This window comes from Moschus berezovskii, chromosome 6 (genome assembly GCF_049115385.1).
Source record: "Moschus berezovskii isolate FMDL1 chromosome 6, NW_MosBer_1.0, whole genome shotgun sequence".
Taxonomy (NCBI): Eukaryota; Metazoa; Chordata; class Mammalia; order Artiodactyla; family Moschidae; genus Moschus; species Moschus berezovskii.
This window is the reverse complement of record NC_142465.1, coordinates 107,063,082-107,090,540: the sequence shown is the minus strand read 5'-3', so window position 1 is coordinate 107,090,540 and position 27,459 is coordinate 107,063,082. Positions and strand designations below refer to the sequence as shown.

The window sequence follows — 27,459 nt, the reverse complement described above, 5'->3', positions numbered from 1 at the left end:
AGTCTTAGCGTGCACCCACTTGAGTCCTGACAAGAACACATCTGACAAAGCGACTCTGGTTCTCATCTTTCTTTAGCCATGTTATAATCAGTCTGACTCTGTTCTGTTGTGGGGACCGTCTGATTCCCAGTAGAGAAGGTGGCTGTCTTGACCTCTCCCTTTTCTGCTGATTCATTACCAAGCCATTTATCTCCATAGGCAACAGCTTTTCCCCAAAACTTGAGTTTTGGAGTTGGGACTTAGTGTCTGTACCAAGACATATATTATGTCCCTCCAAGTAAGGTCATAAAGTAAAGTTAGTCCCATAAAGTCTTCTATATACTTTTTGGATTCTCTAAATAGTCTCAACTGCAATTGGAACTGTTAGAATTTCTACTGAGACTGAGGCAACTCCTCCTGGAAGAGTCTCCTAACTCTCAACTTGTTTAGTTAGGAGCCCCATAAACAGGCAAAGTAAGAGGACAGGAGGGAGCTGAAGATTTCACACCCAAATCTGCACCCTTAAGACACAAGTCTGGCATGTCTTGCAGACAGAAAGAGCAATGCATATGGCACTTCTGCCCATTTTTCTTGTTTTTTTTACAGAGCCAGTCTAACTGTAAAACAGTTATTATAATTAAGAGACCCTTCAACTGGCCAGCATTCCCCATCTTCCAAAGGATACTGTGACCATTCAGTATCACAGAAGATCAGGCATGTCTTTTTAAAACTCTGTAGATCTAATTTGTTTCAGTTTTTTAAAAATACATTTTAAAGGGGGTGGTTCTGGAACTGCTAGCTCCCATCTGTAAGAGAAAAAAGTGGCATCTACAGCCTTGGCTTTTATTTTACTGGAGGCATCCCTCCCTGCTCTAGATGGGGTGGAGACAGACTTTCCACCGAAGCTTTCCTTCCCTGTCAGATTTAGTCTGTCCCTTACCGACATGGGCTCCTTCCTCATCCGTCCTGGTTCTACCACCAAGGTGGGGAGGAGATGCACCAGGGGTAGACCCGATGGCATCCAAGATTGAAGTCCAGTTCCTCACCATTAAAACCTTTGCCTGATTTTTTTTTCTTTCTCTGATGCCACCTGGCGTGCAACAGAGTAGCTTTCCAGAATGCCTTCCAAGCTAGGACTACTAGGGGGAAGCATCCGTCCTCCGTGTGACTGCACATTCCTGAGCACGGTCCTGACTGCAGTAGAAGTGGTGAGTCATAAGGGGATGGACAACAACCAAAATGCCCTTTCTGAGTGTCACCACATCAGTGTATGTGATAGCAAAAGAGGTGGTGATGGGCCAGCCAGTGAGAAAAAAGTGATTTTTGTCCTTGAGATATTAAGGCCAATCCTTCCAGTTCATTCCACAGATTCCACAGAAAGAATACCTAAGGAGTTGAGACAAAAGCCACCAGAGAGCTTCCTTTGGTCCACTAAGAGCTAGTGCTATCAAAGGAAGAAGCCCATTGCACTTCCAATCTGACCAGACCCTGGAATTCCCGATCTGTGTCCTCAAAACCTCATGATCACCAGCACTGATTCTATTCACATAGATTGGAGGCACAGCCATGGCAAAGATTCACTTTTAGGTCACTGGCCCCTGAGGCAGGCGGCCAAAAGAGTGACCTCTAACCTGAGAGATGTTCCTGGAGCTAGAATTCTGCCTTGTTCCTTAATATGTTCTTGTAACTTATGGTTCCTAGCAAGGCTAGGCTCTTCCAAACTTGGGATCTAAGTAAAAGTACATAGTAAGCATGGATCACAAGTCCCTTGAAAGTCTATGATCTGACAGATTAGGTTAGTACTTCTAATTCCCAGGCAGTTACGACGTGGTCAAAGAGACCAGAAAGTTTGACCAAGAAAGGAGAGTTCCATCCACATGCTTCACTCATCACTGATTGCTCCCCCAGAGGAGTCATTGGGTGCCTCCTGACATTAGCAGGTCGGTATAATCCCCCAATGGAGAAGGAAATGGCAACACACTCCAGTGTTCTTGCCTGGAGAATCCCAGGGACGGTGGAGCCTGGTCGGCTGCCATCTATGGGGTCGCACAGAGTTGGACACGACTGAAGCGACTTAGCAGCAGCATAATCCCCCAGTGATTTCTGCCATAAACCATATGAGGTTGCCACAGAACCGCAGATTAAGACACAACTCTTGCTTCGCATTTGTTTGTGCATTTCTTTCAGTCAGCCACACACACAGGCACACTGTACAGTTAGCAAAGTAAAGCAAAAAACGTATTTGCTAGGAGAACAAAGAACTAGAGCTCTGACTGTCTTTACCTTGTCCTGATCCCAGACGAAATCCCAAGATGAAAGGTTGCTGCTATGAGCCGTGAACAATGCTGAGATTCTCGGCCTCTGGAGAAGAGCAATTAGATCCGGGGCTATTTCCTCCTGCTGTTGGGGATCGCTGGCCTCCCTACAAAGGTTATTAACACTCTCATAACCTATGGCCAATTTTGTTTCATTGATAATCCCCACTCAACCTCAACTCTATCTCTAGTATTTTAATTTTCCAGAATGTCCTTGACCAGGGGTTGAATTCATGCCCCCTGAAGTGGCAGCAATGAGTCTTAACCACGACCACTGAGAAAGTCCCATGTACATCCCCAGTGTTTTAAAGCAAATAGAATTCCCTAAAAAATGGGACTCTAAACTTAGTGATTACATATATCACATATTGTTTCTCTTTCATCACCTCACCAAGACACTAGATACGGTATGGCACCATTTTATGCAAGTTTGAAGTAGCACAACAAAAACATCAACAAAGTCTCAGTTTAGATGCTAATTACAAATTATTTTTTAAATACCAAGAATTGTGTCATTATTGAAAATTGAATAATTTCAGAGTTGGTGAGCAAGTAAGTCTCTTTATGTTTTTGTCACCACAGCTGCTCAACAGAAATGCCTATCTGCCTTCATGATCATTCCACTTATATGGTTTGGAATAGAATAATTTTCGTGACTATTTTGCAGATTTACACTTGCCATTATTTTAATGTAAAGCTGTTTTTAATAGCTCAAACAGTCCATCAAGTACTGACATTTATGTTTAAAAACTCTCTCGCAGGGACTTCCCAGGCAGTCCAGTGGTTAAGACTTCACCTTCCAGGGCAGGAGTGTAGGTTCAATCCCTGGTCGAGGAGCTAAGATTCCAGATGGCTTGTGGCTAAAAAAAACAAAACATAAAACAGAAGCAATATTCTAATAAATTCAATAAAGACTTAAAAAGTGGTCCACATCAAAACAAACAAACCAAATGAACAAAAAAACACGGCTCACTGCCATATCAATAGATGGAATAAATGTTAATGTGATAAATTGCTCTGAAGAAGGACCCACAATATCCAACATTGTTTGTTTAGAACACTTCTGAATTTAAATGTATCTTGGAATCAATGATATGGGACAGTTTATTCGGCAACTTAAAAAATTCCTAGGGGTATGTCAAATAAGGGGGCATTTTCACTTGATGAAGTTGTAGATTCATTGGAATGCAGTCCCTAAGATGGGGGTAGAAAGTGACAAAGGACAGGAGGAAAGCTGGGGGAGTCAGGGAAGGCTCTGATGAGGAGGTGTACAGGTCCACCACCCCTTGTTCCCTTATCTGAAGCTCTAAATTCCAAAAAGCTCTGGAATCAAAGTGTTTCGTTTTTGTTTTTTTCCCCCCATGTTTGGCACCAAAACCTAACCTAAACTGACTTAAAGTAATTTATAAATAGAATGTGTAATGATAACTAATTGGTAACTTAATTCTACTTATTGTGAGGATCAATCTGTTTGCTGCTGCTGCTGCTAAGTCACTTCAGTCGTGTCCGACTCTGTGAGACCACATAGATGGCAGCCCACCAGGCTCCCCCGTCCCTGGGATTCTCCAGGCAAGAAAACTGGAGTGGGTTGCCATTTCCTTCTCCAATGCATGAAAGTGAAAAATGAAAGTGAAGTCGCTCAGTCGTGTCTGACTCCTCGTGACCCCATGGACTGCAGCCTACCAGGCTCCTCCATCCACGGGATTTTCCAGGCAAGAGTACTGGAGTGGGTTGCCATTGCCTTCTCCTCAATCTGTTTAGCTGCAGAGATATTAATGTTTGATGATGGAGCATTATTCCAGCCCCTTGGGAGGTGGCACAAGAGAAGATGTTAGTTATTGGGTCTCTATACCTGGGGGAGTCTTTTTTGCGGGGGGGCATGTTTTGAGGCTTGGGGAATCTTAGTTCCCCGACCAGGGATTGAACCTGAGTTCTCAGCAATGAGACCTGGAGTCCTTACAATGAACTGCCAAGGGATTCCCTGCACTGGTTTTTCCAAAAGCCATAAAATCTTGAGTTTTGAAGCATATCTGGACCCAAGGGTTATGGGTAAAGGACACTGGATTGTATCTGAATCTCGCCTCGGTGGGTGGATATAATTTAGATGTGTAGCGATGTGGAGGGGATTTCAGGAAGAGGAAAAAGCATCATTTCACACAGTCTGGATCTCAGTGTAAGTCAGTATCCAACCACTACATTTGTTTTAAAGGCAGAGATGGCATTTCTTTCTTTCTTTTTGTATTGTGTATTTTTCTTTTTTGTGAAAACTATTTGTTCTATTTGTTTATTATTTATTTACTTGGCTGCTCAGGGTCTTGACCATGGCAGGCAGGATCTTCCATCTTCGTTGAGGCCACGCGAACTCTTAGTTGTGGCGTGCGGGATCTAGTTCTCTGACCAGGTATGGAACCCAGACACCTGCATTGGGATCTCGATCTCAGGGGGATGTCCTAGGGTGGGTGTGGTGGGTGGAGGGGAGGCTGCTCTCTGCAGCTGCTGCACTGGGTGCCCCTCCCCGGGGCAGTGTCCAGTCCAGAGGCCGTCACACTCCCCCACCTCTCTCCCCAGCCTCCTCCCTGCTCTGTCCCCTCTCTCCGTCCCCTTCTGGGATTGGGCTGGCTTGGGACCAGTTAACTGAGGGTCAGAGTCTTCAGTCATGGTCTCTGAAAGGGCTCCCACATGCTCAGCAAGGCCTCTGGGAGAGACCACCAATGGAAGAGGGTCTCAGGCACAGAGGCTGACCCTCCAGGCCGAGGGACCCCCGCCCCCACCTTGCTGCTCCCTATGAGCTGGAGGAGGAAGGCAGTGTGGCCTCACCTCCTGAGTCTGAGTCTCCTTTCTCCCTGGGAAAAGGGATGGGGCAAGTGTTTGCGAGTGTGCACGCGTGTGAACCCTGGAGGGATAAGGTGTATGGGGAGGGGCAGTGTGCTCCCACCTCCCTGAGTAATTATGGGCACAGCAGTCCTCCCGTGCCCAGGATTGTTCCCTCTAGTATCACTCCTTCCTTGGTTCCCACCAGGCTTTCTCACATTTCTCAAGGCCTGTTGTCGGATCCCTGACTCTCGTGACAAGGTCTTCATCCACTCTGCATCCAGGGAGAGCGGGTCATGCAGAGAGGGGAAGGGGGAGGGACGGACATTGGAGAAGAAATGGGGGAGCCATTCTGGAAGGAAGATTGTAAGGAATGAACTATTTGCATACAGAAAACCAAAAAAAAAAAAGTTTCCCCGTTTGATTTAGTTTTGAAATCCCTGATTGTGCTGCCACCTGCTGGCCCACAGAGGGAAGGGCTAGAGATGCTTCTGCATTTCTAGGGACAGAAAAGCCTTGGGTTGGAGGCCCGGATGTTCCTTTCTAAATCTGATGGGAATCCCCACTTCCTCAAGGCCCTTTCTGGTGACCGCGGCTGTGTTCAGGGTTCAGGCTATGTTCAGGGTTTCTACCCAAAGAGCAGTGGAAATGGAAGTCTCTTCTCCCTTAATCCCATTCTCCTTGTCCTTAGTCCACCAGCAGCTCTGGTCCAGTAATGACCAGGGTTCAATGCCCAGGATAATGGGGCAGGAACAAGGGTTAGAGACGGGGAATGCGGGGAGTACAGGAGGGCGCAGAGGAGAGAGAAGCTTGGTTGACCTGGGACCCTGCTCTGCTTCTCTCAGGGATGACAAGTTGAGGGAATTTACCTGGTGGTATAATGGCTAAAAATCCATGTTTCCGATCCAGAGGGAACAGGTTTGATCCCTCGTCAGGGAACTAAGATCCCACATGTCATTTGGTGCTTCTAATAAAGAGATTTTAAAAAATGACATGTAGAACAGGGACTGCCATGACCCCAAAGCACCACTAGAGTCTATCTTAAAACAGGACTTCCCTGGTGGTCCAGTATGAAAAGGCAAAAAGACACGACACCGAAAGATGAACTTCCCAGGTCAGTAAGTGCCCAATATGCTACTGGAGAAGAGCGAATGAACAGCTCCAGAAGGAATAAGAGGAAGAGCCAAAATGGAAACAGTGTCCAATTGTGGATGTGACTGGTGCTGAAAGTAAAGTTCAATGCTGTAAACAACAATATTGCACAGGAACCTGGAATGTTAGTTCCATGAATCAAGGTAAATTCAGTTCAGTTCAGTTGCTCAGTCGTGTCTGACTCTTTGCGACCCCATAACGCAACACGCCAGGGCTCCCTGTCCATCACCAACTCCCGGAGTTCACCCAAACCCATGTCCATTGAGTCGATGATGCCATCCAACCATCTCACCCTCTGTCGTCCCCTTCTCCTCCTGCCCTCAATCTCTCCCAGCATTAGGGTCTTTTCAAATGAGTCAGCTCTTCGCATCAGGTGGCCAAAATACTGGAGTTTCAGCTTCAACATCAGTCCTTCCAATGAACACCCAGGACTGATCTCTAGGATGGACTGGTTAGATCTCCTTGCAGTCCAAGGGACTCTCAAGAGTCTTCTCCAACACCAGAGTTCAACACCACAGTTAAAAAGCATCAATTTTTTGGCGTTCAGCTTTCTTTATAGTCCAACTCTCACATCCATACATGACCACTGGAAAAACCATAGCCTTGACTAGACGGACTTTTGTTGGCAAAGTAATGTCTCTGCTTTTGAATATGCTGTCTAGGTTGGTCATAACTTTCCTTCCAAGGAGTAAGCGTCTTTTAATTTCATGGTTGCAATCACCATCTGCAGTGATTTTGGAGCCTAGAAAAATAAAGTCGGCCACTGTCCACACTGTTTCCCCATCTATTTGCCATGAAATGATGGGACTGGATGCCATGATCTTAGTTTTCTGAATGTTGAGCTTTAAGTCAACTTTTTCACTCTCCTCTTTCACTTTCATCAAGAGGCTCTTTAGTTATTCTTCACTTTCTGCCATAAGGGTGGTGTCATCTGCATATCTGAGGTTATTGATATTTCTCCCGGCAATCTTGATTCCAGCTTGTGCTTCCTTCAGCCCAGCGTTCCTCATGATGTACTCTGAATATGAGTTAAATAAGCAGGGTGACAATATACAACCTTGACGTACTCCTTTTCCTATTTGGAACCAGTCTGTTGTTCGATGTCTACTTTTAACTGTTGCTTCCTGACCTACATATAGGTTTCTCAAGAGGAAAGTCAGGTGGTCTGGTATTCCCATCTCTTTCAGAATTTCCCACAGTTTATTGTGATCCACACAGTCAAACGCTTTGGGGAAGTGGTCAAACAGGAGATGGCAAGAGTGTACATCGATATTTAGGAATCAGTGAGCTAAAATAGACCAGAAGGGGTGAATTTGATTCAGATGACCATTTTAGTCACTACTGTGAGCAAGAATCCCTAAGAAGAAATGGAGTAGCCCTCATAGTCAACAAAAGAGTACAAAATGCAGTCCTTGGGTGCAATCTCAAAAACAACAGAAAGATCTCTGTTCATTTCCAAGGCAAACCATTCAATATCACAGTAATCCAAGTCTATGTCCCAACCACTGATGCCAAGGAGGCTGGAATTGAACAGTTCTGTGATGATCTACAAGACCTTCTAGAACTAACACCAAAAAAAGATGGTCCTTTTCATCTTAGGGTTCAGTTCAGTTCAGTCACTCAGTTGTGTCTGACTCTTTGTGACCCCATGAACCACAACATGCCAGGCCTCCCTGTCCATCACAAACTCCCAGAGTCCACCCAAACCCATGTCCATTGAGTCGGTGATGCCACCCAACCATCTCATCCTCTGTTGTCCCCTTCTCCTCTTTCCCTTAATCTTTCCCAGCATCAGGGTCTTTTCCAAAGAGTCAGCTCATCGTAGGGTACAGGAGTGCAAAAGTAGGAAGTCAGGAGATACCTGGAGTAAGATGCAAGTTTGGCCTTGGAGTACAAAATGAAGCAGTGCAAATGTTAACAGAGTTTTGCCAAGAGAAAGTACTGGTCATAGTAAACACCTTCTTTCAATAGTACAACAGACAACTCTTGGACATCACCAAATGGTCAATAATGAAATCAGATTGACTATATTCTTTGCAGCCAAAGATGGAGAAGCTCTATACAGTCAGCAAATCAAGACCAGAAGCTGAGTGTGGCTAAGATCAGGAACACCTTATTGCAAAATTCAGACTTAAATTGAAGAAAGTAGGGAAAACCACTAGGCATTTCAGGTGTGATCAGAATCAAATCTCTTATGATTGATTATACAGTGAAAGTGATAAATAGATTCAAGAGATGAGACCCAATAGAGTGCCTGAGAACTATGGATGGAGGTTCGTGACATAGTACAGGAGGTGGTGATCAAATCTATCCCCAAGAAAAAGAAATGTGAAAAGACAAAATCGTTGTCTGAGGAGGCCTTACAAATAGCTGAGAAAAGAGAAGCGAAAAGAAAAGAAGAAGAGGAAAGATAAACCCATCTGAATGCAGAGTTCCAAAGAATAGCAAGGAGAGAAAAGGAAGCCTATCTCAGTGATCAATGCAAAGAAATAGAGGAAAACAATAGAATGGGAAACACTAGAGATCTCTTCAAGAAAATTAGAGATACCAAGGGAAAGATGGGCACAATCAAGGACAGAAATGGTATGGACCTAACAGAAGCAGAGGATATTAAGAAGAGGTGGTAAGAATACACAGAAGAACTGTACAAAAAAGATCTTCATGACCCAGATAATCACGATGGTGTGATCACTCACCTAGAGCCAGACATCCTGGAATGTGCAGTCAAGTGGGCCTTAGGAAGCATCACTATGAACAAAGCTAGTGGAGGTGATGGAATTCCAGTTAAGCTATTTCAAATCCTAAAAGATGATGCTGTGAAAGTGCTGCACTCAATATGTCAGCAAATTTTGAAAACTCAGCAGTGGCCACAGGTCTGGAAAAGGTCAGTTTTCATTCCAATCCCTAAAAAATGCAGTACAAAAGAATATTCAAACTAACACACAATTGCATTCAATTCACATGCTAACAAAGTAATGCTCAAAATTCTCCAAGCTAGGCTTCAACAGTATGTGAACTGAGAACTTCCAGATGTTCAAGCTGTATTTAGAAAAGGCAGAGGAATCAGAAATCAAATTGCCAGCATCCACTGGATCATAGAAAAAGCGTGAGAGTTCCAGAAAAACATGTATTTCTGCTTCATTGACCATGCTAAAGCTTTTGACTGTGTGGATCACAACAAACTATGGAACATTCTTAAAACGATGGGAATACCAGACCACCTAACCTGCCTCCTGAGAAACCTGTTTGCAGGTCAAGAAGCAACAGCAAAAACTGGACATGGAACAACAGACTGGTTTCAAACTGGGAAAGATGTATGACAAGGCTGTATATTGTCACCCTGCTTATTTAACTTATATGCAGAGTATATCATGTGAAATGCTGGGCTGGATGAAGCATAAGCTGGAATCAAGATTGCTGGGAGAAATACCAATAACCTCAGATATACAAATGACACCACCCTTATGGCTGAAAGCAAAGTGGAAGTGAAGAGCCTTTTGATGAAAGTGAAAGAGGAGAGTGAAAAAGCTGGCTTAAAACTCAACACTTAGAAAACTAAAGTCATGGCATCTGGACCCATCACTTCACGGTAAACAGATTGGGAAACAGTGACAAACTTTATTTTCTTGGTCTCCAAAATCACTGCAGATGGTGACTGCAGCCATGAAACTAAAAGATGCTTGTTCCTTGGAAGAAAAGCTATGACCAATCTAGACAGCATATTAAAAAGCAGAGACATTACTTTGCTGACAAAGATCCATTTAATCAAAGCTATGGTTTTTTCAAGTAGTCATGTATGGATGTGGTTTGGACCATAAAGAATGCTGAGCACCAAAAATTGATGCTTTTGAACTGTTGTGTTGGAGAAGACTCTTGAGAGTCCCTTGGATTTCAAGGAGATCAAACCAGTCAATCCAAAAGGAAATCAGTCCCGAAAATTCATTGGAAGGACTGATGCTGAAGCTGAAGCTCCAATACTCTGGCCACCTGAAGAAGAGCCCTGACTCATTAGAAAAGACCCTCATGCTGGCAAAGATTAAAGGCAGGAGAAAAGGGACAATGGAGGACAAGATGATTGGATAGCATCAGTGACTCAATGTACATGAGTTTTAGCAAGATGGTGAGATGGTGAAGCACAGGGAAGCCTGGCTTGCTGCAGTCCATGGGGTCGTGAAGAATCAGGCATGACTGAGTGGCTGAACAAAAACCAATGATTAAGACTCTGAGGTTCCAATGCAAAGCGTATGTGTTTGATCCCTTGTCGGGGAAGTAAAATCCCACATGCAGGGCAACGGAAAAAAAAGAAAGAAAACTTTCCCCCTCCTCACAATGGACTCAGTACTGCCAATGAACTTGTCCATTAGGGAAACAAGGGCAGCTGGGGACGGGTTGGAGATATCCTCTTATCCTCAGCATCTGGTCCAGAGTGTGAGCCCCTGAGGGTCACGGCACCTGGGGCTGTGCAGACACTGTGACTGTGAACCACCAGTGACTTGGTCTTTTCCGAGCGGAAACCAGGCCCTGGGAGGAGAAAGGGCTCTTGTCTCTCCTGTCCTCCAGGCCATGGTGTTCTGTATTAAATGTCTGCTCTTTGGAGAAGCCTTCCTTCAACTATCCAGGCCTCTGGGAGAGACCACCTATGGAAGAGGGTCTCAGGCACAGAGGCCGACCCTCCAGGCCGAGGCCCGCCTCCCCCCTCACCTTCCTGCTCCCTATGAGCTGGAGGAGGAAGGCAGTGTGGCCTCACCTGAGGTTTGTGTCTCCTTTCTCCCCAGGAGGAGGGACGGGGCATGTATATGGGGAGGGGCAGGATGCTCCCACCTCCCTGAGTAACTCTGCACACAGGGGGCCTCGCGTATCCAGGGCTGTCTCCTCTGGTGCCTGCCTCCTTCCTTGGTCCCCGCCAGGCTTACTCACATTTTTCAGGGCCTGTTGTTGGATCCCTGACTCTCATGACAGCGTCATCATCTACTCTGTGTCCACGGAGATCAGGGTCATGCAGAGGAGCGAAGAGGGAGGAAGGGCTGTGGAGGGGGAATGGGCAAACCATTCTGCGAGGTTGATTGTATGGAATGAAATATTTTCATAAAGAAAACCCACGAAAAAAAATTCTGTCTCCAGTTTAGTTTGAAATCCCTGATGGTGCTGCCACCTGCTGGCCTGGATGGGGAACTGCTGTGCTGTGCTTAGTCACTCAGTCGTGTCTTTCCAACCCCATGGACTGTAGCCCACCGGTTTCTCTGTCCATGGGGAACCTGCAGGAAAGAATACTTGAGTGGGTTGCCATGCCCTCCTCCAGGAGATATTCCCAAACCCAGGATAGAACCCCGGTCTATCTCATTGCATGTGGCTTCTTTACCCTCTGAGCCATGCTGGTAGCCCAGGAAGAGCTAGAGAGGGGCTTTTGGGGACAGAAAAGCCTTGGGTTGGAGGCCCAGCTGTCCCTTTCTAAATCTCATGGGAATCCCCCCTTCCTCAGGGCCTTCCTGGGGACTGTAGTTGTGTGTTCAGGGTTCCTACCCAAAGGACACCGGAAATCGCAATTGAGGGGGCTTGTTTCCTGGCCTTCTCTTCTCTGTTAACCCTGTTCTTCCTGTCCTTAGTCAGCCAGCAGCTCTGGTCCAGGAACAACCAGGGTTCAATACCCAGAATAACGGAACAGGAGCAAGGATTAGAAACAGGAAGTACAGGAGGGTGCAGAGGAGAGACAAGCTTGGTTGCCCTGGGGCCCCGCCCTGCTTCCCTCAGCAATGACACATTGAGGGAACTTACCTGAAGGTCCAGTGGTTGAAACACCATGTATCCAACGCAGGGGGTGTGGGTTCGCTCTCTGGCCAGGGAACTAAGATCCCACATGCCATGCGGTGCAGCTAATAAAGAAATTTACAAAAATGACACGTAGAGCAGGGGCTGCTGCGACCCCAAGTACCACTAGGGTCTGTTTCAAGACCCTCCCAGGACTTCCCTGGTGGTCCAGGGGTTAGGACTCCCAGCTTCCAATATAGGGGACATGGGTTTGATCCCTGGTCTAGGAACTAAGATCCCAGAAAAAAAAAAAACCCTTCCTCCCCTCTCAATGGACTCAGGCCTGCCAATGAACTTGTCCCTTAGAGGAACAAGGGCAGCTGAGGACGGGTTGGAGACATCCTCTTATCCTCAGCATCTGGTCCAGAGTGTGAGCCCCTGAGGGTCACAGTGCCAGAGGCTGGGCAAACAGGCTGGCTGTGGACCACCGGTGACTCGATCTTTTCCGAGCAGAAGCCAGGGCCCTGGAGGAGAAAGGGCTCTTGTATATCCCACCCTTCAGGCCATTGTGTTCTGTATTAAACATCTGCTCTTTAGGGAAGCCTTCTCTCCAGGGCTCAGAGACCCCACGACAATGTGTTCTCCCGGGAGGCTCAGATCCAGAATAGCCTCTGAGTTCTCAGGCCTCTGTCATCTATCCTGCTTGTTTCCCCTATTAGATGAGTCCCTCCATCTCTCCACCTGCCCGCTCACTTATCCATTTGGAAGCTACCTATTTAACGTGCCAGGCGCATTCCCAGGCGCTGGGGCAGCTCCCTATGAGGCAATGAACAGGTCATCACTGAATGTAGTCTGAGAGCAGGCACACAGAAGAGGCCAGGTGGATCCTGGGTGGAGGGTTTCTTCAGCAGGCTTGTTATGTCAGAGCCAAGGAGTGAATCTGCTGGCAGGGCTGATCCACGACATGACCCACGACATGGTCTGTGCCCTGTCAGGTGAGGAAGGACAGAAGACAGGGGAGAGGGTGAGGGCCAGATCAGGAGGCAAGAAAGAGGGGGCATCTAGGGACTTCCCTGGGGATCCAGTGGCTAAGACTTCGCTTTCCAATGCAAGGGGCGAGTGTTTGATCCCTGTTTGTGGAGCTAGGCTCTCACGTGCCTTGTGGTCAAAAAAACAAAAATATAAAACAGAAACAATATTGGAACAAATTCAATAGACTTTAAAAATGGTCTAAATAAAAAAAGATCTTAGAAAAGAAAGAAGGCACATCCGATCTAGCAAATTTCACATTAATATCTGGACAGCAGTGTGTCTACGTTTCTGTGTGTATGTTTGTATGTGTGTGTGTTGTGTGCGTTGTGTGTTTACCATGATGGTAGGATGGAAGACGTAAAGGTAGACGAGGTGGTCCAAGAAGGTAAGTCTTGGCAAGAGCTCTTCCATCTATCCTAGGGATTCTGAGTTCTGTCCTAGGACCATTTAACATGACTGGACCTCATCAGCTCAGCCCCAGCCTGACCCCCACTCTGCCCAAACACACACAACACCTTGACTTGTATGTAGTGTTGGGCTTCCCTAGGGTATCAAATGGTAAAGAATCTGCCCATAGTGCAGGAGACCAGGGTTCTATTCCAGGGTCTGGAAGATCCCCTGGAGAAGGAAATGGCAACCCACTCCAATATCCTTGCTTGGAAAATTCCATGGACAGAGGAGCCTGGCAGGCTGTAGTTCATAGTGTAGTAAAGAGTCAGACAGGACTGAACGACTAACATTCACTTCGTTCATACACTGTGTTATACCCTTGACTTACACCCTGGGAAGAAAGAATGAAGATTGCTCAGGCACTTGTTTTGAAACCAGTACTGAAGACATTGTTATATTGGTCATGCCTTTTAAGGTTTGATTCTGGCGAGAAAAAGGTTTCTCTCTTAAGTTAATGGAGATTATCCCTCTGTGGATATATTTATACCTATAAACCTGCACCAATATCTGTATCTACCTCTATCTATACCTAGATATGTCCAGATATAGATATATAGATACAGATGTATAGACTCCACTATTTGCTAAATTTTATTTAATGAATATATGTTACTTTTATTTATCTTACTTGTTTTTATTATTGAAAATGTGGTATGAGTTTCTCCCTACCAAGGCAAAAAATATATCCTTACATATTCTAGACATTGCCTTGGTAGGGGAGAAACGCATATCATGTTTTCAATAATAAAAATAAATATGGTAATTAAAACCAATACATTCTCTTTAAATAAATAAATTTAGCAAACAGTGGAGAATAAGGGAAAACAAAACTGCCACAATCACTAAAAGTAACTCAGTTTACTATTTTGAATATTTTATACTATCTATAGGTTTAAAAATGGAACTAACCACATGTATGTATAACTTCGAATTCTGCTGTTTTTCAAAGATAAATTCAGTCTTTAACCATATAGCTAAATTGACCTTGAAGGCCAGCAAATTTTCTCTCTTCTGTTTTACAGTATTTATTTTCCAGTTCCATGTGAAAAACTGCATTTTATTTGCTTCTTTTACTGTGCATCAGCTCAGTTCAGTTCAGTCGCTCGGTCATGTCTGACTCTTTGCAATCCTATGGACTGCAGCACACCAGGCCTTGCTGTTCATCACCATCTCCCAGAGTTTAGTCAAACCCATGTCCATTGAGTCAGTGATGTCATCCAACCGTCTCATCCTCTGTCGTCCCCTTCTCTTCCCACCTTCAATATTTCCCAGCATCAGGGTCTTTTCAAATGAGCCAGTTCTTTGCTTCGGGTGGTCAAAGTATTGGAGTTTCAGCATCAGTCTTTCCAATGAATATTCAGGATTGATTCCCTTTAGGATGGACTGGTTGGATCTCCTTGCAGTTCAAGGGACTCTCAAGAGTCTTCTCCAACATTACAGTTCAAAAGCATCAATTCGTTGGCACTCAGCTTTCTTCACAGTCCAACTCTCACATCCACAGATGACTACTGGAAAAACCATAGCTTTGTCTAGACAGACCTTTGTTGGCAAAGTAATGTCTCTGCTTTTTAATATGCTATCTAGGTTGGTCATAACTTTTCTTCCAAGGAGCAAGCATCTTTTAATTTCATGGCTGCAATCACCATCTGCAATGATTTTGAAGCCCAAAAAAATAAAGTCAGTCACTATTTCCACTGTTTCCCCATCTATTTGCCATGAAGTGATGGGACCAGATGCCATGGTCTTAGTTTTCTGAATGATGAGTTTTAAGCCAACTTTTTCACTCTCCTCTTTCACCAAGAGGCTCTTTAGTTCTTCTTCACTTTCGGCCATAAGGGTGCTGTCATCTGCATATCTGAAATTACTGGTATTTCTCCCGGCAATCTTGATTCCAGCTTGTGCTTCATCCAGCCCAGTGTTTCTCATGATGTACTCTGCATATAAGTTAAATAATCAGGGTGACAATATACAACCTTGACGTACTCCTTTTCCTATTTGGAACCAGTCTGTTGTTCTATGTCCAGTTCTAACTATTGCTTCCTGACTTGCATACAGATTTCTCAGGAGGCAGGTCAGGTGGTCTGGTATTCCCATCTCTAGTTGGTGATGGACATGGAGGCCTGGTGTGCTGTGATTCATGGGGTCGCGGAGAGTCGGACACGACTGAGCGACTGAACTGAACTGAACTGAACTGAAGATGAAAAAAAGCATCAGCTCAAGTCCTTATTAAAATTAAACAGTCTTTTCAGGTGGAGCAGTGCTTGATGGTGGGGACAGGGCCTGGGGAGTCTAGCAGTGCTGGGCACGCCTACAGGAATGTCCACCCAGGGCTGGGCTCACCGAGGAGTCTGCAGTAGCAGGGTCAGCAGGAAGGCATGAGCACCTATAGTGATCTTCACCAAGGGAGTGCCTGAAAGGATGTGGGGACTGGGGAGTGGGAGATACAGCAGGTCTTCAGGACACCTAGAGGTGTTGAGGTGTGCTGAAAAGCATGTCTTCGCTGTCCTGTATCAGCTGTAGGGTTTGCAAAAGTCCCTTATCTCCCTGAGCTTCAGTTTCCTTCTTGGTAAAACAGCAGATAACAACTCAACCTTTGCAAAGCTGGTATAAGGAGTCAATGAAGTAACACAGGAAGCACCTGATTTTTTTTTTCTCCTGATTTAAAACAACAAAAAGAGCTATGATTCCAAATGCCGCCATGGTTGTGCTTGGTGAAGCCAAGAGTTTGAGTATTTGAAGGTGGATTACAGGGGCTTTGGAATATTCCAGAAATGAAATGAATTGAGACTACTCCTTCACAGCACTTGAACAGGGGAATACAGAAGAAGCTTTTTCCCTGGAGATGGAGTTCAGAGCAGAGATTAATGGGGCTTCCCTGGTGTGGCACAAGCCTCCTAGGAAGATGGAGGGTGAGGAGGGGCTGTGGGAGGAGAGGATTTCTTTGGCTCTGTGGCCTAATTAGGTCTCTCTGCCTCCACCCACCCACGCCCAGGGCGCAGTCCTGCACCCAGCCCTCTCCAGTGTGGGCTCCACAGTGGGCGCCCAGCCCAGACCCTCCGGCTCAGTCCTTCCCGCCCATCACTCCCCGGATCCAGTCCACGTAGTTGAGCACTTTGGTGTAGAAGCCGTACCCCTCGCCACAGCCGACGCCCCAGGACACGATGCCCGTGGCCACCCAGCGCCGGGCGCGATCGTCCCACACCACGAAGGCGCCGCCGCTGTCCCCCTGGCAGACACTCTGCGGCCGCGTCTGGTCCCCGGCGCAGAACATGCCGTCGGTGAATGCCTCGGGCCTCTGCCGCTCCCGGAGCCAGGCCTCGCAGGCCGCCCTCGGGGCCACTGGCAGCCGCGAATACTTGAGCTTGGTGCTCAGCCAGCCCATCTCCACGCCGAAGCCGCTGACGTAGCCCCACCGCCCGGGCTGGTACAGAGCCTCGCGGTCCGGCAGGCAGACTGGGAGGAGGTGGGGGCCCAGGGGGACGCTGCGCTCCAGCTCCAGGAGCGCGATGTCTCCGTGGAAGTCGTGGGGCTCCTCCTGACGGTAGTCCGGGTGCACGACCACGCGGCGCACGGGGTGGCCGCCCAGCTCCAGCATCTGGTCTGTGTCCGTGTGGCCGAGGAACACCTGGGCGCTCCGGTTCCTCCCAAGCAAGACGCTGTCCTTGGGGTGGATGGTGTGGGCAGCCGTGAGAACCCAGCGGTCGCCCAGCAGGGCCCCGCCGCCCCTGCCATAGATGCTGGTGAGGGCCTGCCAGGGGAAGCTGCCCAGCTCAGCTCTGGAGGCGCCAAGGGACTCCCGGGTCTGGGAGATGGGGACCACCGGCCGTCCGCAGACTGAGAGAGAGGAGGGGTAAAGTCAGCGCTGTATCAAGAGACGCTTATTGAAAACCTGCTTCTGCAACCTTCTCTTCCTCCTCAGCCATTTTTAAAGCTGCCTTTAAACTTTAATCTTTATTTATTTACTTATTTGGCTGCACCATGCAGGCATGTAGGATCTTAGTTCCCTGACCAGGGATTGAACACATGCTCTCTGTAGTGGAAGTGCAGATTCTTAACTAATGGCACCCCTTTTTCCCTAAGCTACTTTTTGAGACTTCCTGCCAACTTCTTTGAACAATATCATGCAGCAAGCAGCATTTGTCTGTGGTGTCTCCTGTTTTTGTGTCATTTCTGTAATTTTGACATCTCCCCCTCCCAGAGCACGAGGTCAGGTTGCCCCTAGAGCTTTCTGTGGCTCTGGAGTAAAACCTGACAAAGGTACTAAGATTGGGTTAGAAAGGCAATGTTTGATTGAGTTTCAAAAATGGATCTGAGGGAATTCCCTGGTGATCCACTGGTTAGGACTCTGTGCTTTCACTGCCATGGTAATTCCATTCAGTCCTTGGTCACTGAACTAAGATCCCACAAGCTGAACGACTCAGTCAAAAAATTAAAAACAAAACAAAACAAAATACATGACCAGCCAACAATGCTAGATCTGAACCATCATCTATTGCTGGTAGGAATGTAAAATGGTTCAACTGCTGTGGAAAACTGTGTGGCAATTCCTCAAAAAGTTAAACACAGAGTTAGTATGTGAGCCAGCAATTCCACTCCTAGGTCTATAGCAGAGAACTAAAGGTGTTCTCGCTGTGGCAATACCCATAAAAGGCAGAAAAGTGTAAATGACCCAAATGTCAACCCATCGCTGAATGGATAAACAAAGTGGTTTATCTGCACAGTGGAATTCTATTCAGCCATGAAAAGGAACATGGGTGAACCTGGAAAAGATTACACTGAACGGAAGAAACCAGGCACAAAAGCTATTGTATGATTCCCTTGAGATGCCATGTCCAGAACAGGCAAGTCCACAGAGATAGAAAGTGGTTAGTGGTTGCCAGAGGACTGGGAGAAGGCAGAGTTGGAGTCTCTTTTGGGGATGATGGAAATGTTCTAGAATAAGTGCTAATGGTTGCTCAAATTGTGAACATGCTAAAATGACTGAATTGTGCACTTCAGCGATTTTTATATGAACTTTACATTACACACACACACACACAATGCTTTAAAACAATGCTAGGCTTTCAGGCACTATACCATCAAGGTAGGGAGATATTTGGGGGAAGAGAGCCTGTCTGTGTATCCTTAAAGCAGACTATGTCAATAGAGGGTTTTCTTTTATTTCAGCTTTTCTGTTCCTCTTCCTCTTTCATTTTCCATCTGATTAGCTTATTTATGGCTTTTCCTTTCCGGGTTATCCCTTGACCCCCAAGAAGAGGGGGTGAGCTCCTTGCTTCTCCTTTTCTGGCCTTCTTGGTTCCCCTTTCCTTCCTCACTTTCTGCCTCTCCTTCCCCCTTTCTAGTCTAAGGCTGTCTGGCACCCACAGGCCCAAACTCAGCTGAGGCCCTTCTGGGAAGCGGCTGTCTTCATGGCACCACAGATGCCCACTCACCAGGCACACAGTGGGGAGCCTCCTCCCTTTCCTGGGTCTGCTTCCAGGGCACCTGGGCAGTGCAGGTGAGTGTCCCTGAGGAGGGAAATGAGGGAGGAAGAGAATAGGCTCAGAGCTGGGAAGTAGGGGCTGAAAGAGGCCTCAGGTCTCTCGGGGGTGGGAGGGGAGTAAGACAGGTAGGAGCTGAATCCTCAGCAGATGGGGACTCACCTGAGGGCTTGGCCTCGTAATAGGGCTCCTGGCAGCAGCTCTGGGTCTCAATGGGGTTGTCTCCAGGTGTGTGGATGGCCTTGGGGCCCCCAGTGGCCTGGTTGATGGGCTGAGTATAATTCACAGCTATAGGAAAACAGTGGTCATTAGTATGGAAAACAGAATTGCAAACTGGCAACCCAGGGGTTGAATCTGGCCTGTGGCCATATTTAATTTGACCTGCACAGTCTTTCGGATATTTTTATTATTATTATTTTTTATTTGGCATTGCATCGCAGCTTGGAGGATCTTAGTTCCCTGACCAGGGATTAAACCTAAACCCAGGTCCTTGACAGTGAAAGCATCAAGTCCTAACCACTGGACCACAGGAAATTCCCAGCACAGTCTTTTCTTTTTTTAAACATTTGAATTATTTGAATTGTTTTACACCAATCAGATTGTTAATGCTAAAAAAGTTTGAAAATAACTGTGAAATCAGGGAAGCGGAAACAGACATTTTTCATATGTGGTTAGTGGGAGTGTAAATTAGTAAAACTTTTGTAGGGAAATTTAGCAATATCAAAATTAAAATTGCACACATTTTTCAATTTTTTATTTCTAAGAATTTATCCTCATGCATGTGCTCAATGATGTATATACGAAGATATTCAGAGCTGTACTGTTTGTAGGATCTAACTATCTATCAGTGAAAGACTGATTAAATATACTATGCTGCATCAATAAAGGAATATTGTATGGTCTTTAAAAAGAATCAGGCAATGCTAATTGCCTAAACCCTGATACTGCAGTGGTTCGGACTCAGCACTTTCACTGCTAGGGCCTGAGTTTGATCTCTGGTCAGGAAGCTAAGATCCTGCAAGCTACAAGTTATGGTATATATATATATATATATATACACACACATATTTATTTATTTAATTGAATGAAAAAGGGTAAATTTAAACTATTGTGACTAGTATGCAACACACACACACCACAGTATTTGTATTTGAGCAGCCTAGAATGCCTTTGGAAGAATACCCAGGAAACAGAACAGGGTCATTTTTGGTCAAGGGAGCCAGGGACTAAGGGCCAGAGATCAGAAGAAAGTTATTTTTACTGAAAATTTTACTCACGGGCATGTCTTATCTTTCAAAAAGCCTGGGGTTACCATTTGTAAATCTAGAATTTCACTTAAAAATCTGAATTTTCAGCTTCTGTTAAAATATGAGATGATCTGCCAGCACTGGGCCTGTCAATCTGCAGGGAAACAATGGAGCTGAGCTGGTGCCCCAGGTACCAGGCTGCTCACCAGAGGGCAGGCTGGGCAGCAAGGGGCTAAGCCCCAGTGTTCCGAACCCCCAGTCTCAGCTTCCACTGGTCACTTCAAGATACCAGGGAGGGCTTCCCTAGTGTTCCAGTGATTAAGAATCTGCCTTGCAATGCAAGCAACATGAGTTTGACCCCTGGTGGGGAAGATCCCACATACCACGGAGCAATTAAGCCCGTGTACAGCTGTTGAGCCCATGTTCCACAGTAAGAGAAGCCACCGCAGCAAGAAGCCCGAGCACCGCAAGTAGAGAGTAGCCCCCCTCACTGCAACTGGAGAAAGCTGGCATGCATCAGTGAGGACCCAGCACAGCCAAAAAATAAATACATCTAAAAAAAAAAATACTGGGGCCAGGGCTGTGGGCAGGGACTTCCCTCCCTGCACCCTGGGGGCACCCTCACCCACGGCTTGGTAGAGGGCCAGGAAGCCCTTGTGGAGGCCTGGGGTCTTGTCTTCAGAGGCCGGTGCACTGAAAGTCAGCCGCAAACTGCTCCCTGAGGACACAAACTCCCTCCGACCAGGGGGCCTGCCCAGCAGGGAGCCCTGCTGCCCGCAGAACTGGCCGAGATCCATCCCACTGGCTGTGATCTGCAAGGGGAGGGGGTAGGCAGTTGCGGGGTGAACCTGACCACCCGTGGTCATAGGGTCATGTCAGAGTGTGGCCCCCAGCCCCACCTTGCACATGGTTGGGGTTTGGAAGCTGTACCACCTCCCGGAAACTTTCTTAACTCAGTTCCTATTCCATTCCTGGTTCCCAAGTTTCTTCAATCCATGACCAGATACCTAGCCGATTTCTTCAGCCTGCCATAGTTACATACAGCCCACCTTATTTCAAGAATTGAAATGGAAACTTATAATAAATGGATTGTACAATGCTATGGATGGAAGTTCATAATAACATTGTACCGGAGGTTGTGATCAAAATCATTCCCAAGAAAAAGAAATGCAAAAAGACAAAATGGTTGTCTGAGGAGGCCTTACAAATAGCTGAGAAAAGAAGAGAAGCGAAAGGCAAAGGAGAAAAGGAAAGATATACCCATCTAAGTGCAGAGTTTCAAAGAATAGCAAGGAGAGAGAAGACAGCCTTCCTAAGTGAAGAATGCAAAGAAATAGAGGAAAACAATAGAATGGGAAAGACTAGAGATCTCTTCAAGAAAATTAGAGATACCAAGGGAATATTTCATGCAAAGATGGGCACAATCAAGGACAGAAATGGTATGGACCTAACAGAAGCAGAAGATATTAAGAAGAGGTGGCAAGAAGACACCGAAGAATTGTACAAAAAAGATCTTCATGACCCAGATAATCACGATGGTGTTATCACTCACCTAGAGACAGACAACCTGGAATGTGAAGTCAAGTGGGCCTTAAGAAGCGTCACTAAGAACAAAGCTAGAGGAGGTAATGGAATTCCAATTGAGCTCTTTCAAATCCTAAAAGATGATGCTATGAAAGTGCTGCATTCAATATGCTAGCAAATTTGGAAAACTCAGCAGTGGCCACAGGACTGGAAAAGGTCAGTTTTCATTCCAATCCCAAAGAAAGGCAATGCCAAAGAATGTTCAAACTACTGCACACTTGCACTCATTTCACACATTAACAAAGTAACGCTCAAAATTCTCCAAGCTAGGCATCAACAGTATGTGAACTGAGAAATTCCAGATGTTCAAGGTGGAGTTAGAAAAGGCAGAGGAACCAGAGATCAAATTGCCAACATCTGTTGGATCATAGAAAAAGTAAGAGAATTCCAGAAAACCATCTACTTCTGCTTTACTGACTACACCAAAGTCTTTGACTCTGTGGATCACAACAAACTGTGGAACATTCTTAAATCTATGGGAATACCAGACCATCTTACCTGCCTCCTGAGAAACCTGTATGCAAGTCAAGAAGCAAGTTAGAACTGGACATGGAACAATGGACTGGTTCCAAAATGGGAAAGGAGTAAGTCAAGGCTGTATATTGTCACCCTGCTTATTTAACTTCTACGAGTACATCATGTGAAATGCCGGGCTGGATGAAGCACAAGCTGAAATCAAGATTGCCAGGAGAAATATCAATAACCTCAGATATGCAGATGACACCACCCTTATGGCAGAAAGTGAAGAGGAACTAAAGAACCTCTTGATGAACGTGAAAGAGAAGAGTGAAAAACCTGGCTTAAAACTCAGCATTCGAAAAACTAAGATCATGGCATCTGCTCCTACTACTTCATGGCAAATAGATGGGGAAACAATGGAAACAGTGACAGATTTTATTTTCTTGAGCTCCAAAATCACTGCAGATGGTGACTGCAGCCATGAAATTAAAAGATGCTTGCTCCTTGGAAGAAAAGCTATGACCAACCTAGACAGCATATTAAAAAACTGAGACATTACCTTGCCAACAAAGATCTGTCTAGTCAAAGCTATGATTTTTTCCAGTAGTCACGTATGGATGTGAGAGTTGGACCGTAAAGAAAGGCTGAGCACTGAAGAATTGATGCTTTTGAACTGTGGTGTTGGAGAAGACTCTCGAGAGTCCCTTGGACTGAAAGGAGATCAAACCAGTCAATCCTAAATGAAATCAACCCTGAATATTCTTTGGAAGGACTGATGATGAAGCTCCAATACTTTGGCCACCTGATGCGACGAACTGCCTCATTGGATAAGATGCTGATGCAGGGAAAGATTGAAGGCAGGAGGAGAAGGGGACAACAGAGAATGAGCTGGTTGGATGGGATCACTGACTCAATGGACATGAGTTTGAGCAAGCTGCGGGAGTTGTTGATGGACAGGGAAGCTTGGCATGCTGCAGTCCATGGGGTTGCAAAGAGTCCAGCGCGACTGAGCGATTTAACTGAACTGAACATCCAGCTCCTGAGCCTGGCAGTGCAGGCAGACAACATGCTTGATGATGTATTTTTAATGACTGATGTGTGAATTCTTGCTTTCGGCTCTAGGGATTTGAAGTGTTTGTGTGTCCCTTGGTGAGGCTTCCTGACCTGTGGCCTTCTCTCTCGTTGGTGGGGCCTAGATGGCAGTGTGCACAGGTAAGCATGGGGCCTCAGCTGGGAGACCCGGCCTCCTGGGTAAGCCTCAAGTTTCAGGGCCTGGCCCCCTCCCGCTGCCCTGGGCCTTCAGCAGGGGCCCTCCCCATGCGAAGTCCCTCCAGAACTCCACCCAGCTTACTGTGACGGAGTCCTGTTCACAGCCCGGGGACGGCTCCAGGTCAAAGTCCTGGAACAGGAGCCTCACAGCATAGCCTTCTGGAGCCTCGATGTCCATGGAGCTCTCCTGGCCTTTGATGTATGGCTCTGGGTACCCAGGGGACGTCAGCTTCTGGGGCAGCCACAGGGCCAGGAGCACCACGGAGCCCTGCGCGGGGCAAGCCTGGAGGACTCCCCAGAGGAGGAACCACCACCTGGGAGTGGGCCAGGGCAGATGGGGCTGCATGGCTGTGGCCTGGGGCCTGCGGAGACATAAGGGGGCAGGCAGTGCTAAGAGCTGAGAGGCCTGGGCACCTCTGTCCACACCCTTATGGCCCCTCCTGCCCCAGTTCCTTCAGCCTCCTGGTCAGCCTGTGCTTAGACTGTGGATTTTCCACCATGGCCCACCTCCCTGGAGAGGCCCATCCAAGCGGGGGCTTTCTGTCTGCTTCAGCCAACCCCAGCCCACTCTGGCATCTGATGAGCCTGGAGGTTACAAGTGAGAGACATTGAAATATGATAGTGTCCTGGCTGGAGCTCGAGCCAGCACACCCCAGGGAAGGTTGCTGGAGGCTATATGTGTGTGTGTGTATGAGAGCATGCACATCTGTCCCAGGGTGTCTTTCCCATGTCCTCAAACTTCTCTCAGCCTCTTCGGCCTCCAATCTCCTCAACCTCCTCAGCCTCTCCAGACTCTTTAGACTCCACACTCTCCTCAGCCTCCCCAGCCTCCTCAGCCTCTTCAGCCTCCCCAGCCTCCTCAGCCTCTCCAACCTCCTCAGCCTCTCCAGACTCTTTAGACTCCACACTCTCCTCAGCCTCCCCAGCCTCCTCAGCCTCTTCAGCCTCCCCAGCCTCCTCAGCCTCTCCAACCTCCTCAGCCTCTCTGGCCTCCCCAGCCTCCTCAGCCTCTTCAGCCTCCCCAGCCTCCTCAGCCTCTCCAACCTCCTCAGCCTCTCTGGCCTCCCCAGCCTCCTCAGCCTCTCCAGCCCCTTCAGGCACACTCACATGTTGCCTGGGCAGCAGGTGGAGTGAAGCTTCCCCAGAGACAGTTCCCTCAACTCTGAGACCAGGCATCTGGAACCCGACATCTGAGCCCTGAGAGGACTTGGCTCGGGCCAGGGAACAGGAAGTGGTGCTGCAGAAGGCCCTGTGGGGGAGGAGGGAGAAGTTACTGGAAATGAGTTGAGTAATTCTCCGCAGTTCCCTTTTCTCTAATTCTCTGGGTTGACCGCCACCTGCTGTCTGATTCAAGAATAGCTCACCTATCCCAAAGCAGAGGAAAAACAACTCCACAACGGCCCTGGCCCCGAGAGGCCATCAGGGGTGGGTGGGGGCACTCACTCTCGTCTGTTTCCCACTGTTTAATTTTTACCGTGTGCGTGTCTCACACTCGGTAGGATGGCTCCTTCTGAGTTAGTCTTTCGCCTTTAATCAGCAAGACTTCTCCCTCCCTGACCTCCTGCTCATTCTGCAACCAGCCAGCCGCTTGTACACAATGAACTTTATGACCGCCCTATCTCCCGCCTCACCAAACACGGCTGGGGGCCGCCCTGAGGCAGCCCTCGAATCCCGCCCACCGCCCCGGACGCTGCCTGTCCAGCAGGCTCAGGCTGTCGCAGGGCAGGGTCAGTTTCAGGCCAAAGTTTCTGTAGGCAGGTGAGGGGGGGCATGTCTGTGGACAAAGGGCTGCCCTGTCTGAACGCCCAGCGCGAGCCATAAAGCTGATTCCTGTCTCTCCTGGTAGGTCACAGTGCAGGGATTTTTCCTGTTAATTCAAGTACCTGCAGGCTCCGAAGCTCTTAAAAACTTTGGGGGTGGGGGTGAGAGGAAAGTCAAGTAGAGTATTGGAATTTTACCTTTATGCTCGAAAGAAGGAGAAGAGAGTTCCAAAGGTATCCGTCTGGTCTAACAAAAGTCTCACAAGTACTTAAGCTTTCTGGAAACGGAAGAGGTTAATCACTTCATGGGAAACAGATGAGGAAACAGTGGAAACAGTGTCAGATTTTATATTTTTGGGCTCCAAAATCACTGCGGATGCTGATTGCAGCCATGAAATTAAAAGACGCTTACTCCTTGGAAGGAAAGTTATGACCAACCTAGATAGCATATTAAAAAGCAGAGACATTACTTTGCCAACCAAGGTCCGTCTAGTCAAGGCTATGGTTTTTCCAGTGGTCACGTATGGATGTGAGAGTTGGACTGTGAAGAGAGCTGAGCGCAGAAAAATTGATGCTTTTGAACTGTGGTGTTAGAGAAGACTCTTGAGAGTCCCTTGGACTGCAAGGAGATCCAACCAGTCCATTCTAAAGGAGATCAGTCCTGGGTGTTCATTGGAAGGATTGATGTTAAAGCTGAAACCCCAATACTTTGGCCACCTCATGTGACGAGTTGACTCACTGGAAAAGACTCTGATGCTGGGAGGGATTGGGGGCAGGAGGATAAGGGGACGACAGAGAATGAGATGGCTGGATGGCATCACCAACTCTGTGGACATGAGTTTGAGTGAACTCCAGGAGTTGGTGATAGACAGGGAGTCCTGGCGTGCTGTGATTCATGGTGTCGCAAAGAGTTGGACACGACTGAGCGACTGAACTGAACTATTATTTTATGGACCATTTTTAAAGTCTTTATTGAATTTGTTACAATATTGCTTCTGTTTATGACTCAAATAGTAAAGAAGCTGCCTGCAATGTGGGAGACCTGGGTTTGATCCCTGAGCTGTGAAGATCCCCTGGAGAAGGGGAAGGCTACCCACTCTGGGATTCTGGCCTGGAGAATTCCATGGACTGTATAATCCATGGGGTCACAAAGAATTGGACACTACTGAGCGACTTCCACTTTCACTTTTCTGTTTTACGTTTTGGTTTTTTGGCTGCAAAGCATGTGGGACCTTAGCTTCTGGACCACAGGTTGAACGTGCACCTGCTGCGTTGGAAGGTGAAGTCTTAACCTCTGAACTGCCAGGGAAGTTCCTGAAGAAGTTAATTTAAATATCGTTTTCAGAGGAATAAGTTATCAATGGCTGACCAGAGTTGCAGCCTTTTGTTTGTTTGTTTTGGGGCTGTGCTACCCAGCAGACAGGATCTTAGTCCCCCAACCAATTCTTAAACCTGTACCCCAGGCAGTGGAAGCTTGGCATCCTAACCGTTGGATTTCCAGAGAATTCCTGAGTTGCTGCCTTTTAAAGTTTATAGATGCCATTGCACTGCTCCTATAGCAATCATCTCTGAAGTCTGAATATCTTAAAAAGATTCCTCCATACAGGTTACACTCCCAAAGATGACAGAAGTATAACAGAGAACAGGATTACCTATCTTCACTGAATGTTCTCGATTCACCCCTTTATCAGGATCAACTCTGTGAAGAAGAATCATGTCTGATTTTCTGCAGCTCCAGGATAAGAAGGATTATACTCTCATCTTCCTGAGATTTATTTCATAAGCATTTGTGGGCTTGCTTTCTAAAACCAAGTACCAGCATTTCATTATAGAGTATTTAGAGGGGAAAAAAAGGCAGCTTAACATGTTCAAAGGAAAAGAGAAGGTTAAATGGATATTGGACACGTTGTGTTTCCCATCTTCAGGTGGGAGAAAGGTCTTTTCCCTCCAATGGGAGTGTGAGGGCTTGGCCCGAGTGAGGCCATGGGGCTGTGTCTGGGGAAGGCTCAAGGAACAGGTACAGTGGAAAGTTCCTGGAAATATAGTGATTGTCAGCATGACCTTAAAAAAGTCTCTAGAGTAGATAATACTTGCTCTCTGACTCAGGGGTAAATATTGGAGATGGTTTATTTTTATTCTATTTTTTGGCCCTGCAGCATGCAAGATCTTAGTTCCC

The 27,459-nt window shown here is 46.9% G+C and overlaps 2 protein-coding genes across 2 annotated transcripts in view; one reads left to right on the top strand and one right to left on the bottom strand.

Annotated features, from left to right (window-relative positions):
• Nucleotides 1–570: 570 nt before the first annotated feature.
• Nucleotides 571–24,750, bottom strand: C1RL (complement C1r subcomponent like). Its single transcript, XM_055395630.2, has 10 exons — nucleotides 24,631–24,750; nucleotides 23,606–23,885; nucleotides 20,837–21,023; nucleotides 19,127–19,252; nucleotides 18,917–18,991; nucleotides 14,394–17,318; nucleotides 12,775–12,990; nucleotides 12,030–12,127; nucleotides 11,175–11,512; nucleotides 571–3,154 (listed from the first exon to the last, which is right to left on the bottom strand). Exons 1-6 carry the CDS (start codon nucleotides 24,711–24,713, stop codon nucleotides 16,546–16,548), a joined length of 1,524 nt encoding a protein of 507 aa, XP_055251605.2. The 5' UTR covers nucleotides 24,714–24,750; the 3' UTR covers nucleotides 571–3,154; nucleotides 11,175–11,512; nucleotides 12,030–12,127; nucleotides 12,775–12,990; nucleotides 14,394–16,545.
• Nucleotides 18,675–27,459, top strand: part of CLSTN3 (calsyntenin 3) — a 61,085-nt gene continuing 52,300 nt past the window's right edge. Inside the window, exons 1-2 of the mRNA XM_055395628.2 lie at nucleotides 18,675–18,981; nucleotides 23,377–23,466. Coding sequence (XP_055251603.2) covers nucleotides 23,451–23,466 — 16 coding nt within the window. The 5' untranslated portion in view covers nucleotides 18,675–18,981; nucleotides 23,377–23,450. The remainder of the gene's footprint in view (nucleotides 18,982–23,376; nucleotides 23,467–27,459) is intronic.